Here is a 19,780-nt window from a genome sequence, read left to right on the forward strand (position 1 = left end):
TGGTAGAAATGCGTAAAGAAGTCCCGGGGTCCAATAGTGAACAAGTGCATCCCTGGTTGACTCCCTCGTAGGGGGGATTAGGGCAAAGTAGCTGCTGCATTTGGAGTTGATTGACATGACAAAGAGGTCGCAGCAAGGCTGGCCCCATTTTTAGAAAATTCAGTTAGCAATTTCCTGTTTGAGGGTCCACTCGTGAGGCATAGGAATTGCCCTGCTTAGCCTGTCCGCTATCATGCTGGATTTCCCCAGGATGTGCGCTGCAGTTAGAAAGCACTGAGAAGAAATTGCCCATTGCCAAACTCTCTAAACCTCTCGACAGAGGGGGTAGGATCTAATTCCGCCTTGTTTGTTGATGTACCACACCACAGACATGTTGTTGGTTTGTATTGCAATCATACCTGTTGGAAGTGAGCTTTGGAATGCTTGCAATGCCAGGAGCACTGCCCTCATGTCTAGGACATTGATGTGCAAGTGGTACTCGTGTTCTTGCCAAATCCCTTGGACAATCTGTCCCAGATAATGCCCCCCCACCCTATCTGGGAAGCATCCGTGGTTACTATAGCTACCAGTTGTGGAAGAACAAATGGTCTGCCTATCTTTACCTGTGAGACTGAAGCCACCATTGTAAGTCCCTCTTGCAGGTGTCCGTAATGAGAATTTTGTGTGACATGGGCAACTCCTGCATGGACCACTGAGCGAAAAGTAGCCACTTTAATATTCTCATGTGTAGGAGCACCAGTGGGACTAGTGTTACTGCAGCTGCCATCGAACCCAGAACCTTGAACTTTTCCTCATGAGCAATATTGACACCTGATGGCACAGCATTTAAATTCTTTCGTGAGGCAGTTTTGCCACCATGTCTTTTGTGTTTAAGTCTGCCCCTATAAAGGTAATATGCTGTGATGGCAACAAGGCAGATTTTTTGAAATATATAGTAATGCCCAGTTCTGAGAAGAGATGAATGGTGATGTCTCTTGTCCTGGTTAGTAGATGCTTGATGGTGGCGGTCAGCAAATAGTCGTCTAAGTATGGAAACACCCAGAATCCTTGATGCCTCAGGTGAGCCGTGACTACTGCCATGCATTTGTTAAACCCTCTGTAGGCTGTAGTGAGGCCGAGGGCAGAGCTCTGAATTGGTAATGACTGGCTCCCAGCCGGAAGCATAGATATCTTCTGGATCGCCTGTCCATGTAGTATGCATCGTAAAGATCTATAGAGCACATCCAGTTGTCTTTTCACAGAAAAGGGAGTATAGACTGCAGTGTTACCATCTGGAACTTCGTTTTCTTTACCGACTTGTTCAGTCTGCTGAAATCCAAACTTGGTCTCCAGTCCCTTGTCTTTTTTGGATCCGATTTGGTCTGCGGGGACTTCTTGGATGACTCTTTTTTTTCTGTCAACCTTTGAATTTCTAGGGTTGCTTGATCCCTTTGACCAGGTGGTATTTCTGTGATGATCTTTGATGGAAGGGTGAAAGGAATGTTGTATCCCCTGGAAATGATGGACTGTACCATTTGTCTTGAGTCATGTCTAGCCAGGCTTTTGGGTACAGTGATAATCTCCCCCCCGAGTGCCTCCAGAGGTGGACAGGCAGGCCTCCTTTCAAGAACACTGAAGGGTCTACCCGAGAACATATCTCTGTCACCCTGATTCTGTGGACCCCCTCTGCCGCGAGGGCGGAGTCTTCCGTTGTTATTTCCTCCTCTGCTCCATAGGGAAAATTCACCACAAGCATCCAGCGAGCCTCCTTTGGATTTCCGGAACCACATTTTTCTCCCCTTCTGACCTTTGGGATAAGGTCTAGTAGGGATGAAGAAACGTACTCCCATGTCGGACAGAGTCTTGCTCGCTCCTGGTGAAAGTCTCCTTCACTTTTGGCCCGAACAAGGATGAGCCGTCAAACGGGCGTCAATAAAGGAAGACTTGAAACGTTCAGCAAACTCACAAAGACGCATCCAGGAATGTCTCCTCAGAGCTATTCCTGTGCCTGCTGCCCTGCTCGCTCCATCGGCCACATAAGAAATGAGGCGCATGGAGGAGTTAGTTATAGAGGTTAAGGTCTTAAGCTGAGAGCTTATTCTGTTAGATACCCCTACAGCTGTAGCACTTTGAAGGGAATCTCCTAGCTCCTTGAGGAGATCCCTCTGAAGACGAGTAAAATGGGATAAATAATTCAGTGACCTAAGGGTAAAGGCCACTGAAGAGAACATACGCTTCCCATATCTGTCCATCATTCGAGTCTCCTTATTCGGTGGATGGACAGATGCAGAAGTTTCATCTAATTCCTTCTTGGTGGCTACTGCCTCCACCATAGCATCTACTGGGACACCTTTGGTCAAAAACTGTCTTCCGGGGCTGTAATGAATTTATTGGGCCTCCTCGGAACCGGCTCCACCGACACTGGAGAGCTCCATGCCTTTCGACTGACTACACTCAGGAGCTGGTCGAAAGGCGAAACACCCAAGAGGCGGAGGGTCAAGAATCAAATGCCTGCAGGTACACCAACTCATCTTCAGAAGGAGAGAGGGTTTTCCAGCCACATCTCTGTTTCAGGTTCTCTAAGATGTCTGAAAAGGAGACATTTTCAGAGGATGACCCTGGGGACCCTTCTGAATCCTCAAAGTCAGTATCGGATGTGACAGACTCAGGGGAATCTATGTGTTTCCTCTTACACGTTCTTTTATGAGGGACCTCCTTGGGATTTTCCGGGGAGGTTTCGGAAGAGAGGGTTTTTCCTATTGGAGCTTCCCGGGGCATTGTTTCTCTACTGTGGGGCTGTAGGGATGGTGTAGAGGTTGACACTTGCCCTTTGGGGGGGAAGAGCAGTTGAAGCCGAGATTGGAGCAGTCTCAGAGGAAACGACGCTGCTCATCACCTCAAAGGCACTACGATCCAGGACCAAGAGAGCCTATGGCTCCGAGGAACTAGGAGATCTCCCCGTGCCAAGGAGGATGGCTCCGAGACTGATGTGGGCGCTGAACTCACCTGCACCAAAGTCCCGAGTGGGAGAGTCTGATACGACAAGGGTCCGGTTCAACTGTCTGCCCCAGAACTGACGAGGGAGTCTCTGCCCCTAGACCCCTCGATAGAAGACAACATCAAAGTGGTTAGAGCGGAGAGCAGCACCAAAACTCCAAGAACAGATTTTGGGTCCGATGGTTCCACCACTAGGACTTTCAGGCACTCTGGCTCCAAACTCGACTGAGTCGGAGGAGGAACTGAAGGTAAAGAAACTTGTGGATTCAGCTCCACAACCATCTGAGCTGGGCTAGTGAGAATTTTTGCCAGGGCCGGTGTACGAACTTTCTAACCACCCTCTCCACATCATCATCCGAAAGGCTCCTTGACCAAGAGGAATGGGAGGACTTGTGGCTACCCGCCACCGATTGCAATAGAGGAGACTGCGGCACCGAAAAAATCGGATCCAAGGATGATGACTGGCTCCTTTTCCAACTACTAGATGGTTCCGAAACTGCAAGTGGAACCGACACAGCTTTTTCCTTTTCGGAACTGATGGAATTTTGGCTCCGAAGAACTCAATTTCTCAAGTCTCTTCGACAGCTCGAAGACTGGAGCCAAAGAAGTTTTGGGTGATTTGTCCAAAGGTTTGGCAGCCTGAGTCACTTCAACTCTAACTAAAAATGGGCTAAGGAGAGAAAAGGAGGGAATCCACTAACTTAAATGCATCCCTCAGAAGGGCACCGCTAGATAAATGACGACTAACTTCAAAAAACAAGAGTGGAAGGACTTTTTCTGAGAAGAACAAGGGACACACAATTAACAGTAATATAGAGCAGATATTCTACTACTAAAACTTTTGAAAACAATGTCTCAAAATTTAAAGAAAAATCCACTTAGCCTGAGCCAGCGAAAAAAGCAATCCCGAAGCTACAAGCGGCAAACGAGATCTGAGTAACAGTCGCTAGGTATCGTGGGATAGTATGTAGCCTTGAGCCAGTGAAAGCTCTCAAGCTTTAGTATATGGCCGAGTCAGAACCAATGCTCGGTACCGAACCCAACCATTAAGAATGAAGGTGAGACAGGACAACATAACATCAGTGTTTAAATTGTATTTTTTTGACAAAATATATTTCCCCTTTTTATAACTTATTTATGTATATATGCATGCCTATATGCATGAAGATCCATATCTGTGTATAAACTTATTTAAAATTAGTTAATTTATTTTTGCTATAACGTTCCTGTGAATTCATAGCGCAGTGTTTGAGGTGTAGTCCCTAACGTAAATGGACTGTGATGTCACAGAGAAGCTATAAAGTAGATCAGGCAGTAAACTCTCAAAAAAGATGCAGTCAAATAAAGTATTGTAAAAAAAAACCTATGTTCAGGTATGCTTTGGGATTTAGAAAACATATCAGATGTTTTATATCCAGCTGTCATGTTTTGTATGAAGAGGACACGCTGATGCCAGTTCCTCACAACACACATACACCCACACTGACCTGTTCGTGCTTTACATCCGAAATTTGTCAAAAAAGCAGAAAGATGCATGACAGATTGTCATACTTGTCATACTATCTTGTTTTTTATTAGGAAGACTGCATACTGCACAGTGAATACAGCTTCTTTGCTATGGGCAGTGTATTTTCTTGTTAATCCAGTAAAGCTCATTTCATTAGCTGTGACCTTTTGCCACTTTATATATCATATTGCTGTGCTGAGTGCTTCAGAAAGGTCTGTGTGCTACAAATCTACTTCTGCATTGTATATGGAGTACTAAAACTGCCATGCTGCAGTTTGAATCTGAAACTTAGAACATGCTACCTTTAGGAAGTTATGATTTTTCCTGATTCTATACATTATTTTTCAGATTTCTAGAAAAGTAATTCACTAAACAATTTATGCTGAACTGCATTTGTACATTATAATGTGTCATAGTTTATTCGTATTTTATATGTTGTTAATAGCTTTTTATTGTTTTAATGTTTATAGGTGATTGCAGGACCTTGACTCAGGAATCATGTGACATTCCACCAGTTTTGGCACAGGCCATGGAAGCATTGCAGGACAGACCTGTGTTGTACAAGTTAGTGATGTATTTTTTATTAATGTGAATAGACTGTGTTTAGTTCCTTACAAAATGCTCCCATGTAAATAGCCAGTTGTACCTTGCAAAGTAGTGTTTTCCAGCTTCAGTAAATCCTGTGGCAGTCTTGGTTTCAGCAAACACCAGCGTCTACCTTCCCAGAACGAAATCTGTAGCCAAAAGTTTATGCATGTGTTTCAGTGTTTGATTAGGAATGAATTGGGCTTCACATCTAGAGGAAAAGCATATTAACTTCATCCTTTTCCAACAATAGGAGCCAGAAAGGATAATAATGATTGAGAATTACGTGTGGAAGAAAAAGATGTGTTTGGATGTGTTTATAATTTTATGCAGTTTAGTATATTTAAGATGCATATTTTAACATGGTATGCAATAATGTTAGTATGACTTTTTGTTTAATTTATGTCATACACTGTAGGTATTAGAAGAAAGAAAAATAAATAAAATACTAATTGATCTACTGATCTTTTATTTATTACTTTGACTTCAATGCATGTTATCACTCTCCCTTTTCATGTTTTCTTCTGCTTGCGTAAGTGTGACAAGTTAGTTAAGAATTCTGAGTGGGATCAATACATAGTAACCAAAAGGTGTTTATGATTTACTCCAGAGACAAAGATGATAGTACGGTCACCATTTCTACCAGAAAAAGTTGCAGTATGAGGAGGTCAGTATTCATTATCAGCAGGACTAAAGACTTCCCTTTTATCCATATCTTCAAACAAGATTATTTTCTCTGTTTCCATTACCTCATATCAAGCTAGTATCTGAAGAATTGTTTTAGGCAACATTATTCAAAAACTTGATATTTGGAAAGAAACAGATGTTCTGACTTTTGCTCAAAATTGTGTTTAGTATTGCTCATCAGCTTTTCTTTCTCTAATTCTTCATCTGTTCAGGTCAGGCCGTTCGCTTTTAATTTTGTTTTTGGCAGTTTTACTACTCTTCACATCCCCTCCATAGGCCGTGGTATTTTTTATTACTTCACCCTTGTAATTTTACCTTCTAGTTGGTCTACTTTGTTTTTTAGTTGTTGTTAGTACTTTTGTTTTCTTCTATAGTTATGTACTGTTTGGCTGTTTTTTTCCAACAAACATCTTTATTAAATTTTCACACGTGACATAGGCAATCTTATATTCATACAAATGGGAAAACAAACACCAAGACGCCACTTTAGTTTCAAATAGTATACATCACGGACACCATTCAAACAACTGTAGTTGCAAACATTATACATCACTTGTAATCTATCCAGTCATTGTCAGTTAAGCATTATATGGTTCATTCAAATCCTGCCTCTTAAACCTCATTCCTGCTCTGCATATATTGTTAAAACAGTTCCCATTTTTTCCTATGTAGTTTGCTCCCTCCCTTTTCTAAAGATCCAATTTCCAGTTGTTTTATCTCTGTTACTTATATTCACTATTTCTAGTAAAGTTGGTGTAGACTTTGATTTCCATTTTTTAGTAAATGCTTTTTTGTAGCCACCATAATTAGACTCAGGAAGGCTTTACTATGTCTAGGCAATTCCAATTCTATATCATAATTCAAAAAAGTATCTCCCAAGTCAATCCAATCTGCTCACCTAGCATCTCCGACAGAGTGGTCCTCAGGGAATCCCTAAAGTCTGCCAGCTCATTACACTCCCAAAAAATATGTTCCCAGCCACTTCTTTCCTGCCCATCACACTTCCAACACTTGCTATCCACCTGAAGAAAAATTCTCTGGAATCTACTTGGTGTATAAAAATACCTTTGTAAACACTTCCAAGCAAAGATCCTAAATCTTCTAGACTTTGCTGCATATTTGAGAGATATACATATATTCTCCCATTGTCTCTTTGTGAATTGCTAATCCAATCTCTCTTCCCAATCTTTTCTAAGCTCCTCTGATTGGTTATTGTAATTAACATGCAGTATTTTATATACTTTACTAATTATTCCTTTTTTAATGGTACCTTCTGTTCTAGATTCTATTAAAAACTCTTACCAGTGCTGGTCTTTCATTCAGGAGGCCCCCTATTTCTTTCTCTTTGCCTAATCACTGATAGGGAAGACAATCTCTAATCTGCAGTCAGATAAATCTTTGGCCTCTTCCCATTTTATAACCTTTTCCTTTCTAGTTATTTGCTCCCAATACCTTAATTCCTTTGCCAGTTTTGTCCAATAAATTCCAGCCCCCTTTCGCCTGTTATCTGTATCCCTGACCACAGTCATCCCTATTGGCAAAATCTCTTTTCTCCATTCTCATGCTGGTTTGGTTCTTAGAATACACTCTGCTATTTTATGAATATAATACTCTGTATGAGTTTTTGTTCTTCTTCTTAAGAGTCTGCATCCAAAATCCCAATCTCTCCTTATTTCTTGATCTACCTCCCTGTATTTGCATCATTCCTTTCCACTTTGAATTGTAGTTTTCTGCTTGTGCTATGTACAGTAGCTTTAACTGTATTGCTGTAAAATACCCCTTCAAATTGGGTAATACTAGTCCGCCTTGTTCTGTTAGAAGAATCAGCTTATCCCACTTGACCCTTGCTGTCTTCCATTCCCAGATAAAATCCTTCAACTCTTTTTTAATTGCTATCTACAGCTTCTCTTCTGGTTGATAAAAATATGCTTGACCTGTGTAAAAGACTAAAGGGACGAAAATATTTTAATGGCTTGCATCAACTGTTTGGCTGTTTTTTGTTAATTTTTGATAAATAGAGTGTAATGTGTTCAAGGTAGACCTACTTCGTTGATATTTTTGGTTAGGTGAAGAGCATTTTAGTGTTGTCTCCACACCCGACCAATTGACTGACCAAGTGGCTCCTTTTCCTTCTCCTGGGTTTATATCAAAACTGCGAAACCTCACATACACGAATACGGAAACGTCGACACATATTAAGCAAACCACGAAAACACTGAATGTCTTGAACCGTGAAATTCAAAATGGCCAACCCCACCGCCTGCTACATACTACCTACCCAAACAAAATAAATAATCCACATACATACATTTAACAAAACCCTACTTCTAACCCTAAACTAAAGCTCACATATATTACTATGTATCCACGTACCTTAACCTGCACCCTAATGCTAAGGTCCGTAACTATTGCACAACTACCTTAAGGAGCTATACCCAAACAAAATAAATAATCCACATGCATACATTTAACAAAACCCTACTTCTAACCCTAAACTAAAGCTTACATATATTACTATGTGGGTCTACTTCATAAGATCGACAGACCATTTGATCGACATTCATTTGGTCGACAACCAGTATTCAAGGCACCCAACAGGAATTTGCCCCCCTCCCCAAATGTTGTGCGACCCTGGAGTTGATATTTATATATATATATATATATATATATATATATATATATATATATATAGTTAGGGGGTGGGGGGCACATGAAAATACAACAAAAACTGCACATTTTAAATGAAAATATGTGGGGACTTCGCCCACCCCACATCCCCCAATGTGGGGGCTGTGCCCCCCACCCCCCCGTAACTATATATATCAACTCCAGGGTCGCACAACATTGGGGAGGGGGCAAATCCCAGGTTTTTGCCTTGAAAACTGGTTGTCGACCAGATGAGCTGTCGACCAAATGAATGTCAATCAAATGGTCTGTCGATCTTATGAAGTAGACCCTACTATGTATGCACTTACCTTAACCCGCACCCTAACCCTAAGGTCCGAACTATTGCACACTTACCTTAAGGAGCTGTACCGGAGAAGGGCCAACTATGACGATTTGACATTTTGAATTTCACGCTTCAGGACAGTGTGTTTTCGCAGTTCACTCAATATGTGTCGACGTTTCAGTATCTGCAAAATTGCAGTTTCGCGGTTGTAATAGGTAACCCCTTCTCCCAGTTGGCCTGTTCATCTCTCCATAGAGAGTGGAACAGGGCCCCCAGGGTGAGTTCACCAGTCTCCCTTTCCCAAGATGCACTGAGACCCTGTAAGAGTGAAAGTCCTATGACCCATTTATTTCCTACAGTCAAGCTCACCGTCATTCCATTCAGGGCAAAAGTTGGGTTCACGTCCTCCCCCAAGGTAAGAGCCTTGTGGCTCACTCATTCCCTGGCTCCAGGCTCAGCAGCCTCTTCCACCTTGAGAAGCTAAAGTTATGTGGTAGGGACTGATGCTTCAGGAGGTCAGGAAGACCACCACCCAACTCCAGTACCAGCACAATCGAGCTGAACTTCTCAGCCATAACTGCATACTATGGTATGTATATACCTATATATATATATATATATATATATATATATATATATATATATATATACACACACACACACACACACACACACACACACACACACACACACACACACACACACACACACTCTGCTGCTGCAGCAGCACCTCTTGCTAGAGAACACAAATATCCTCTTTGAGATGTACCCACCAGACTTAAGCCATAGGTTTAAAATCTCTGAGATACCAGAAAAGACTAAAGACACTGTTTCTTGTTTCTGTATCTTACAGGTTCCTCAGAGGTCTGTGCCTTGCATTCTGAACAGTCAGTGATGCAGTAATCCAGGATCTGTTGTATCTTCATAAATCAAACAGTCCCACAAATACCAGAAAAGGAGATTTAAACTTGCTTCAGCAGATCAATAAAATAAGGTGTAGAGACAAATTCTTTATTCAGTGCCCCCTCACCTCTGAAATAAAGCCCCCTGTAGATGAAGAAGGGTTACACTGTCCTCCTTTACACGGTATCTGGATAATTGCATGGGTATTGATAAATTCACCCTGGGGCATGACTGTCTTAACCCTCACTGAGAAGGGAGTCACAATCTATGATAGGAGCCAGCAAGGCATAATAGTTGCAAGACTCAGTGGACTTGAACTTCCTGTAATTTTAGTGAGTACAATGGAAAGAAAATGGATTGCTTGTTTTTGTTTATACAACTTGGGATCATAGGAAGTTACTAGGCTACTGACCCAAGAGCCCTTACAAGCCTAGCCATGTTCTACTCTTATTTCCGCGATCAGCATCAGTTGCCCCTGTCCAAGAGGGACACAGGTGGAACCCCCAGGGAGAATTTATGGTTGCCCATCCAATCACCCAGATTGTGTTTGAAGAAGGCCAGTGAGGTGCTCTGTTTGACATGAAGTGAGAGTCTGTTCCAAAGGTGTGGTAACCTCTGGGAGACAAATCTGTCCCTTGAGCAGGTTCTATTAATGTTACATACCAGGTTAAGGTCATTAGCTTGAGTAACCTGTGTACCATTTGACTTACGGAGATGGAGCGTTTCCAGTAAAGCAGGATCAGGGATTTCCTTGTATGCATGGCAGAGATGGCCTCTCAGTAATCTGTGTGAAATAGAATAAAATGACAGTGATTTCCGACAATCCACATAGGACAGATGCTGAAAACCTAGGCTTTTCTTTGAGAGGAACCTTTGTGGTGTCTCCAGTTGCTGCAAACGGTTGGAAAGGTACATACCAAAAGGGATGTTGTACTCAATTATTGGCCTGATGAGGGAAGAGTACAGGGAGGTTATAACTTTTTTTTTTCTGAAGGCAATTCCCTTACGAGATGAGCAATATAGAATGCCCTTCTTACCACTGTGGGGACATGGTGGTCAAAGGTAAGATTGCTGTCAACCTGTGTGCCAAGGTCTTTCACCACTGAGTGTATACGTAAGGTGCTGCTATTGATGTGGTAGTTAGCAGGAACATCACCCTTACTGAAAGGGATGATGATACATTTTTTTGCATTGAGTTTAAGGCCATTACTTTGGCACCAGTCATTTGTTTGTGTAAATCTGTCTTATAGGATGCTGACATCATTTGGAGATTCTTTGACCGCTCCCAGTTTGCAGTCATCATTAAATTTTGTCAGCCACAGATCATTAGTTTTTGCTTGTACTTCGGAGAAGTACATTCCAAAAAGTAGAGGTCCCAGGACTGACCCCGGTGGAACACCACTGGTTACAGGTCTGCTTTTGAAGACAGATTCCCCTATTTTGACTATATGGGTTCTATCGGTGAGCCAGCTAGTGACCCATCCAACTATCTAAGTAGTTGGGTGAGTTTTTCAATGATGCCTGAGTGGGGGGGATAGTGTCAAATGCCTTGGCTAAGTATAGGTAGGCTGTACACACAGATTTCCCCTTGTCCAAGGCACTGGAGACTGTTTTGAAGAAGTCCACCAGGTTTAACAGGCATGATCTCCCTTTGACAAATCCAAACTGAGTAGGGTCAAGTGTTTGGAGATTACCTATATCTTTGTTGATAAGGTCCATGATGATTCGCTCCATGGACTTGCAGATAAGGCTAGTCAGGCTAATAGGTCTGTAGTTCCTGGGGTCAGTGGAAACATCACCTTTGTGCAAGAGAATAATGGTGGCCATTTTCCATTCAGCTGAGATGAAGCCGGTGCTTAGACTATGATACCCAATGGTGTTGCTAATTCTTGTTGGAGCCCATGTAGGACACAGCCCGGGATGTTATCAGGTCCCATAGATGCTGTGTTTCTGGCCTTAAAGAGGACATTAATGACCTGTGCTGTTTAGAGATGCAAGGGAGGGGACAGGTGGCAGGGATGTCATGGAGAGTACGTGTGGTGGGGACAGGGGAGTGAAGTTTTCAGAAAACCTGCCGGCCAACAGGCTAGTTATGTCCACAGGCTCAGTATATGTTGTATCTTTAACTACCAGTTTGGTACAAATCTGGGCCTTTCCTTTTAGGTTATGGATGTAACTAAAGAGTGCCTTATGGTTGTCTTTAGTTGAGGAAACTAATTTGGATTCATAGTTTGCTTTGGGGGACTTCACAAGAAGTTTTATTCACTTGTTTAAGCAGATGAGGGAGTGTTTCCAGTTTAGGGCTTGCTCCCTCTTTCTCTTGGATTGGATAGCAATTTCTTTCTCTTATTGTAAAGCCTGTTAATTGCAGTTGTCCACCAGGCAGATTTGCTGTTCCTCGAGGAGCTTGTTTTGGTCCTTTCAGGTACGGCTGAGTCATTACAGTTATACAGGTGTTTGTATAAAGCAGTGGTGTAGAACTCGGCAAAGTTGCCAATTCCATCTGAGGGGGAAGTGCAGGGAAGCTATTTATACCATCCCGTAAAAGATTATAATCTGCTTTGGGGAAGTTTTTTAGTTTAGTTGCTGCTGGGGGGGGGGGGGGGGGGTTCAAATGTAGTTACTTCAAGTGAGAGTGATTGTGGTCAGATCTCACCAGGGAAGACCTCACAGTGAGGGTGCTACAGTGGTCCCCCATATAGATAAGTACCAGATCCAGGATTTTGGCACCCATTGTGGGGGTGTCAAGCTGGTCCAGGGCATTGGAGTTAATGAAGTCAAGGAATGTTTGGGCAAGTGAGTTTGAGCACGAGTAATTTACGTAGTCAATGAATGGGTAATTAAAGTCACCCAAAACTATGGTGTTCAGATTTATTTTGATAGACTCAAGTTGATCCTAATAGGCAGAGTGGGTGCCCTGATTCATGGAGGGGGTTCTGTAGCTGGCAATGACTTCAGTAGGTGTCCTACCAACAGTTAATTGCACCTGAAGTATCTCCAGGGAATCATGCAGTTTGATCAATCTGGAGGTGTATTTATCTTTAATGAAAGTTGATACACCACCTCCTTTAGTTTTCACACCTTTAGTCTCTTGTCTGAACATGTGGAAGGAGGTGTAACCCTGTATGGTTGGGGTGCTCTCCACAGCCTTGAACCAGATCCAGAGTGAGGACTGCTTCCAGTGAGTGCAGTTTTTTGTTAAGACTCCTAGCGTTTAGCAGCATAACCTTGACGTTGTCTTTAGATGGAGTTTTTACATCGAGAATTTTGTCCTTGAGACACTGCCTAAAAGGCACTATGGTGTGGCAATAGCCTTAGCCAGTAGCCAAAATACCAGGGGAGACAGATGAAGACCATATCTGGTAAAGCATCAAGGTCCATCGATCATGTCATCCCAGGCTGACAGATACTGGATCTCCTTAGAATGACACCAGAATCTAAGCCAATTGTCAATCATTTTCTGTTTGTATTGAGGCATCATCCTAGGTGAAGGTAAAATGCTGCTTAAAGCTGGGGGACATACCTGCCTGAGACACACAGTCCAAGAGCTCAGTCATGCCTCTCTTCAAATAGTCCAGAGGGGTATGTCTCAAGTCGTTCACACCAACATGGACTGTGACAGAGTCATAACAGTACCTGTTGTTGAGACTTGAGTTCATGTGTGATATGGCTTATCCTGGCACCTGACAGATAGCTGACTGTGACCTGTCCCTGTTTTTCCCACAGTGCTGTTCTTTTCATGCTTGGAATGTAGCTTCAGTATATTTTGGCAGGTTGGAAGTTGTTAACATAATGTGCTGCCGTTGAATGCCAGGAGAATCTGTAACTTCATTGTAGTTAATGACATCTATATACTTAGTCTTCTAATGGCCCCATAAATATGGATAAGGCAGGGCCAATTCAAGTGTGGGTATATAGTTTACCACTATGGCCTTTGTTTTGAAATCAGTAATTTACATCCTGAAAATAATTGAAACTGTGCCAGAATGTTCCCCAACATTGAAATGTTCTTTTCTGGATTATCTAAATACAGAATAATATAATCTGCAAATGACGCTAACATTTTTTGATTATCTTACCATTCATATCACTGAATTTTTGAGTTCCATATTTTCTTTGTCAGCGGTTCTATGTAAAAAACAAATAAAAAAGGGGAGAAGGACACTCCTTGTTCCTCTGTTCAACCATTTCTTGCCTTTGACCATTCATATATTCTAATTAACCCTGTTATTCTATTAGGGTATGCAAATCCTACCCATTCTTTTTTGTATAAAAGCCCAACTAACTTTGTTGAATGCTTTCTCTACATCAAGATCCACCAACAGTGGTGGTATTTTCTTACATTTTGTTTCCCTATGGATCATCCTTGTTTTATTAATGTTGCCAAATGTTTCACCCCTCTCTAAGAAACCACATTAATCCATATCTATCAATTTTGACACTTTTGCCATTCTCTTAGCTAGTATGGACAGAAACACCTTATAATCATGGTTTAAAATTGAAATGGGTCTATATGAAGCTGGATTAGAAGGGTCTTTACCCTCTTTAGGTAACACAGCTACCATAGCTTTCTTTCAAGATGATGGTGCTCCCCTTTTAAAATACTGTTAAACAGAACTTCCAGATTACTTACTTTTCCCCCAGCTTTCAAATGTCCACAGGAGTATCATCTCTTCCTGTAGACATCCCTGTTGATTATTAATTATACATCACCATTTTTACCTCATTTTATTTTATTTATTTTATTTATTTTACATTTGTTAGACTGGATACATGTCCATTTAACCAGTACAAAACTTTAATAAAGTCACAGAATCATTCACAATGTTAGAGAATTGACATAGTCTTCCTAACTTGGCTATTAATTTTTAAGTCTCATCTTACTGTAACTTGACAAAATTGTCTTCCATAAATATTTCTAGTTGTGTATTTTCTTGGTTTCCACATTCTTCTGCTGCATACCAATTTTCATTAAATTTTGAAAATATCTGTCGTACTTGTATAGGAACTTTAGTAATTTTTGTTGTCATATGCTCCAGAACTTTGTAGTCAACCCTTTCTACTTTGTGTTGCTTAAGTCATTGTGCTAAAATTTTTTTGTGCTCTGGAGTTATCAAAAATAGTTGCTCAATAACTATCTCATGCATGTCATCCAAATTTTCCCTTTAGCACTCTGCATTTGTTCCTCTTCTTTTTCTGTAAGATTCCTCATATTCTGCAATACATTAACCCTGATCAACTCTTCTTAATGATTCATATTACTTCTTTCTCATATTTCTTTCTGTCTCACTTCTACTGTCTTTTTAAAATTCATTTTCATTTTATCCCATTCTTCAGCTGTCCCTTTTAAAGAAGTTGGTACATTCCCTAAGTAGCTCTTGAATCGTTTTCACAACCCATTCCTTAAATCATTTCTTTTAAGTAACTTGGAAAGCACCAATGTCTTTTTTCAGACCATGTGCCAAAAAATAGGTATTGTATGTGTTTCCCAAACTGTTAGTTAAATACCATTAATACCTATGAGGTGGGGTCTAGATGCTATTTCTATTATTCTTATATTTTGAGATAGTCTGATATTAGCAACCACAGCACTGAAGTACTTAACTGGGCCCTGTCCCTGCTACATGAGTACTCAGTCCTCCTACCATACCTCTGAACCTGTAAGGATAATAAGAAATCTGGACAAAGCCCAACATAATAGGGGGAGACAGAGGCCCAGAATCCAAAATCAGGGACAATTTTTCAGTATTTCTATTATAAACTTAGAAAGTTTAAAAGGTTTTGCATGAGCATGAATTTTCTGAATTATATGAAGTCTAAAACTTAAATGTATGTCATTATTTTGTGACTTCAGTCCTCAAGGATTTATAAGAAAATCACTAATTTTATGAAGAAAGGACCAAAAATATGAGGAAAAAATCTGGACATTGTGTGAAAATGTGGATAGTAGAGAGATATGCCTCCCACAATGGGGGATATGAAAAATATACAAATGTGTCAGGTATCTGATGCAACAATTAACACTTCACATGACTGTACATGGCCCTAGTGTGAGATGCCAACATAAGTCAGTACTTTTAGGGAATAAAATGTCTGTTAGATATGTCTTTGCAGAGCTGTTGGCAAAATGCCAAAATTTAACCCTTCCCTTTTCATGTCTTTTTTCATTTAAAGCAGCTTAACTCATTCATTCTTTCTCTCTCTCTCTCTCTCTCTATATATATATATATATATATATATATATATATATATATAAATACATAAAATACACACACATGCATGTGTTTAAATGTAAGTGTGTGTGTGTGTGTGTGTATATGTATAGAGAGAGATATCTGTCTCTTATCTATCAATCTTCAGGATTATAAGTGGATCAATGATCATAATGGCTTTATTGTGTATTCGAGACATAGATGCCAAGAAATTCACCTCACAAGCTGCTTGGCATTCATGTCAAGTAGGGTCTATGTTTTGTTATCGAAAACAAAAAAAACACAAACACTAAATACTGAATGCGAAACATCAAAAGTCATTGTCCATGCTGGTGTGAATGACCTGAGACGTACCTCCCTGGACTACATGAAAAGAGACATAGAGGAGCTCTCTGAGCATGTGGCTCAGGCCGGTATGACCCTGACCTTGAGTAGCATCTTACCCTCACCAAGAATGATGCCACAATATGAAGACAAGATGATCAATTTCAACAATTGGCTTAAGTATTGGTGTCATTCAAAGGGGATCCAGTGCCTGTCCGCCTGAGATGACATGCTCAACAAGCCACGATGCTTTGCTAGGGATGGCTTGCACCTGTCACCCCTGGGCTTTCGGATATTGGCAAAGGCTCTTGCTACCCCCATAGTGCCTTTTTTAGGCAAGGCTCAAAACCCACCTCCATAGGTATCACAAGGGATAAGAAACTAAGAGTAATGCTACTCAACGCCAGAAGTCTAAACCTCAAGATGCATTCACTAGAAACTCTCCTTAGCATGGAGAACATCGATATCTGTGCAGTAACAGAAACCTGGTTCAAGGCTCCCGAGAGCACCCCAGCACTACCAGGTTATACCTCATACCATGCTTTTCATCCCCAAAACTTGGACCGAGCCAAAAAAGGAGGGGGGGGGAGTATCAATATTCGTCAAAGATACCCACACCTCCAAGTTGGTGGCACAGCACGAAGCATCAGAGACTATCCATGTGCAACTAACAGTGGGTAAAACTGCCTTCCAGTTTATAGTCTGCTACAGACCATCCTCCCAAACCCAGGAACCCCATTTGGCCTTCCTGGGAACACTGGAAAATATGAAGGTCTCTCCAAACACCATTATATTGGGCGACTTCAACTACCCAAACATAGACTGGGAGCATTACTCTAGCTCCAACACCCTGGCTCAAAGGTTCCTAGAATTTATGAACTCAAATGCCATGGAACAACTTGTTACCACTCCCACAAGAGGGGAAAACATACTGGACCTGATCATCACCAACATGGGGACTCTATGCTCCAGACCAGAAGTGTATCCCTCACTGGTAAGATCAGACCATAAACTAATCTCACTGGATATTCACATCCTGACCCCACCCCCTGCCGAGAAAACCACAGTGAAAAACTTCTCTAAAGCAAATTTCATACCCCTCAAAACCGAGGTGGAATCCTTCAAAGCCCCCAGGCCTGTGGAAAATACGGCCCAGACTGCAGAATCCTTTATAAACGCATTCTGTGAACACCTTCAGGAATGCATGGATCATGCAATCCCAAATAAAACCAAGAACCAATCCTCCAAAGGCAGACGTCCTGTCTGGTGGACCCCAGCCATAAACAAACTATACAATAGAAGGAGGAAGCTACTACATGATAGAGCAAAATCCCAAAAAGGGAAGGCATCTCTGATCAGTGTTAGCAAAAAACTACGGGCCAGCTTCGAGAGAAAAATTGCACAGGACACTAAGGATAATGACAAGGCTTTCTTTAGTTATGTTAGGAACCTGGGTGGGAATTCCCAGATATGCTCAGAATTAGTCCAAAATGGCAAAAAATACACCGAACCCACAGACATTGCCAACATCCTAGCTGACAGGTTCAGCACAAGCCCCCCCCCCCCCACCAAAAGGGCAAATATCTATCCCAGCAGAGTGCTGCCCGCCTGACATCTCAGATGCTCAGGTAAGAGCCGCCCTCTCCAAAGCAAAAAACACAGCATCAATGGGAGGTAAGAGCCGCCCTCTCCAAAGCAAAAACACAGCATCAATGGGACCAGACGCTGTCCCTGGCTGTGTCCTACATGAACTCCAAGAAGAACTAAACCCAAACATAAAACTACTGTTCAATCTCAGCCTTACCACCGGATATGTACCCAAAGAGTGGCATACAGCAACAGTGGTCCCTCTCCACAAAGGTGGTGCCTCAACGGATCCTGGAAACTATTGCCCTATAAGCCTGACTAGCTTAGTCTGCAAAGCTATGGAAAGGATCATCATGGACCTCATAAAAAAAGATATTGGGGACCTACAGACACTGGATCCTACCCAGTTCGGCTTTGTTAAGGGCAGATCCTGCCTCTTAAACCTGGTTGATTTCATTGAAACAGTCACCAAGGCCATTGACGAGGGGAAGGTGGTCCACACAGCCTACCTGGACCTCGCAAAAGCCTTCGATACAATACCCCACTCGGGCAGTATAGATAAGCTCACCAGCTTAAATATAAACCTCTATGTCACTAGATGGGGTTGCAAACTGGCTCAAGGACAGAACCCACATGGTTAGAATTGCTGGAGCCATGTCAGACTCCAAGCCAGTTACAAGTGGCGTCCCACAAGGCTCAGTCCTGGGACCTCTCCTGTTCGGTATATATTTCTCGGAGATACAGGCAAACACGGAAAGACTGTGGCTGACCAGGTTCGCAGATGACTGCAAACTGGGCGCTATAATCGACTCTCCAGCCAACACAAGCATCCTCCAAAAGGGCCTCATAGAAACAGACAACTGGTGCCAGAGCCATGACCTCAAGCTAAACGCCAAAAAGTGTATAGTCATCCCCTTTGGCAAAAACAAAGTGCCCACAAATTACCACATAGGTGGTAATCCATTAAGTACGGAAGAAGTAATTAGGGACCTGGGGACCCAAGTTGATAGCAATCTCTCATTTGACAACCACTTGGCCAAAGTGGTTAGAAAAACATTTTATATAGCCCACCTAATCATGAAGGGATTCACATCTAGATCAGGGGAGGTCATCGTGCCTCTTTACTCATCCCTCATCAGGCCCATAATTGAGTACAATGCCCCTTTTGGGATGTACCTTACCAGACACCTGCAGCAACTGGAAAGACCCCAGAAGTACCTCACCAAGAGGATCAAAGGGCTCAAACAGATGCCATATGCTGCCCGGTTAAAGAAACTCCAGCTCTAGTCAGTGGCATACCGCCTGCTCAGAGGCGATCTGTGCCCGACGTATAAAGCCATGTCCAACCCGGAATTAATTGACATGCTGCACCTCAGAAAATCCAAATCCCATTGAGCTACGTGCTCGAGAGACTTGAACCTCAGCACTGAAACAATTAGGACATGCTGGAGGGACAGATTCATAACCCAGAGGCTCCCTTCACTCTGGAATAAAATCCCAGTCCATGTTAGGCAGAGTCCCTCAACTCTTTTCGAGAGGAATCTTGTTGACTGGATGGGGGATCGTAGGTTTACCCCGGGTATCACTTCTGTGTCACTGTTAGACAGAGGCACAGTATACTAAACTCGAAAAAGGGCATAGCAAAATTAATTTCGAAATGGGTGGCGAAAGCCAAACACACTCTGGTTAGGCTTATAAATGCCCTAGGGCAGATAGCCTAGTATGAACCTATGAACCTAAAAGGTAAAATTAGCAAACAACTATTTCAACGAAAATAAATTAATCAAATAGCCATAGCTGGCTAACAACCACTAAGTAATGCGACACATAAGGTAAATGAAGGGAAACCTTTTAAATTTTCCCTATCCCCCACTGTAGTGCGATCTTGGAGTTGGTATATATATTTGAGGGATGTGGGGTGAAGCCCCCCCACCTTATTTGGTTATGTTCATTATGATGGCCGACTATGGCCATTCGATGAATTTATTTTCGTTGAAGTAGTTTGCTAATTTTACCTTTCAGTGTTTCAGTATCTAGCCGTTCACAGTG

The 19,780-nt window shown here is 42.0% G+C and overlaps 1 protein-coding gene across 2 annotated transcripts in view; it reads left to right on the forward strand.

The window, feature by feature from the left end:
* Positions 1 to 19,780, forward strand: part of COG6 (component of oligomeric golgi complex 6) — a 1,421,580-nt gene that overhangs the window by 535,617 nt on the left and 866,183 nt on the right. For both annotated transcript variants that reach the window (XM_044071656.1, XM_044071657.1), the window contains exon 8: positions 4,954 to 5,047. In XM_044071656.1, coding sequence (XP_043927591.1) covers positions 4,954 to 5,047 — 94 coding nt within the window. The remainder of the gene's footprint in view (positions 1 to 4,953; positions 5,048 to 19,780) is intronic.

Source organism: Protopterus annectens, chromosome 5.part0 (genome assembly GCF_019279795.1).
Source record: "Protopterus annectens isolate FY-2018-M chromosome 5.part0, PAN1.0, whole genome shotgun sequence".
Taxonomy (NCBI): Eukaryota; Metazoa; Chordata; order Ceratodontiformes; family Protopteridae; genus Protopterus; species Protopterus annectens.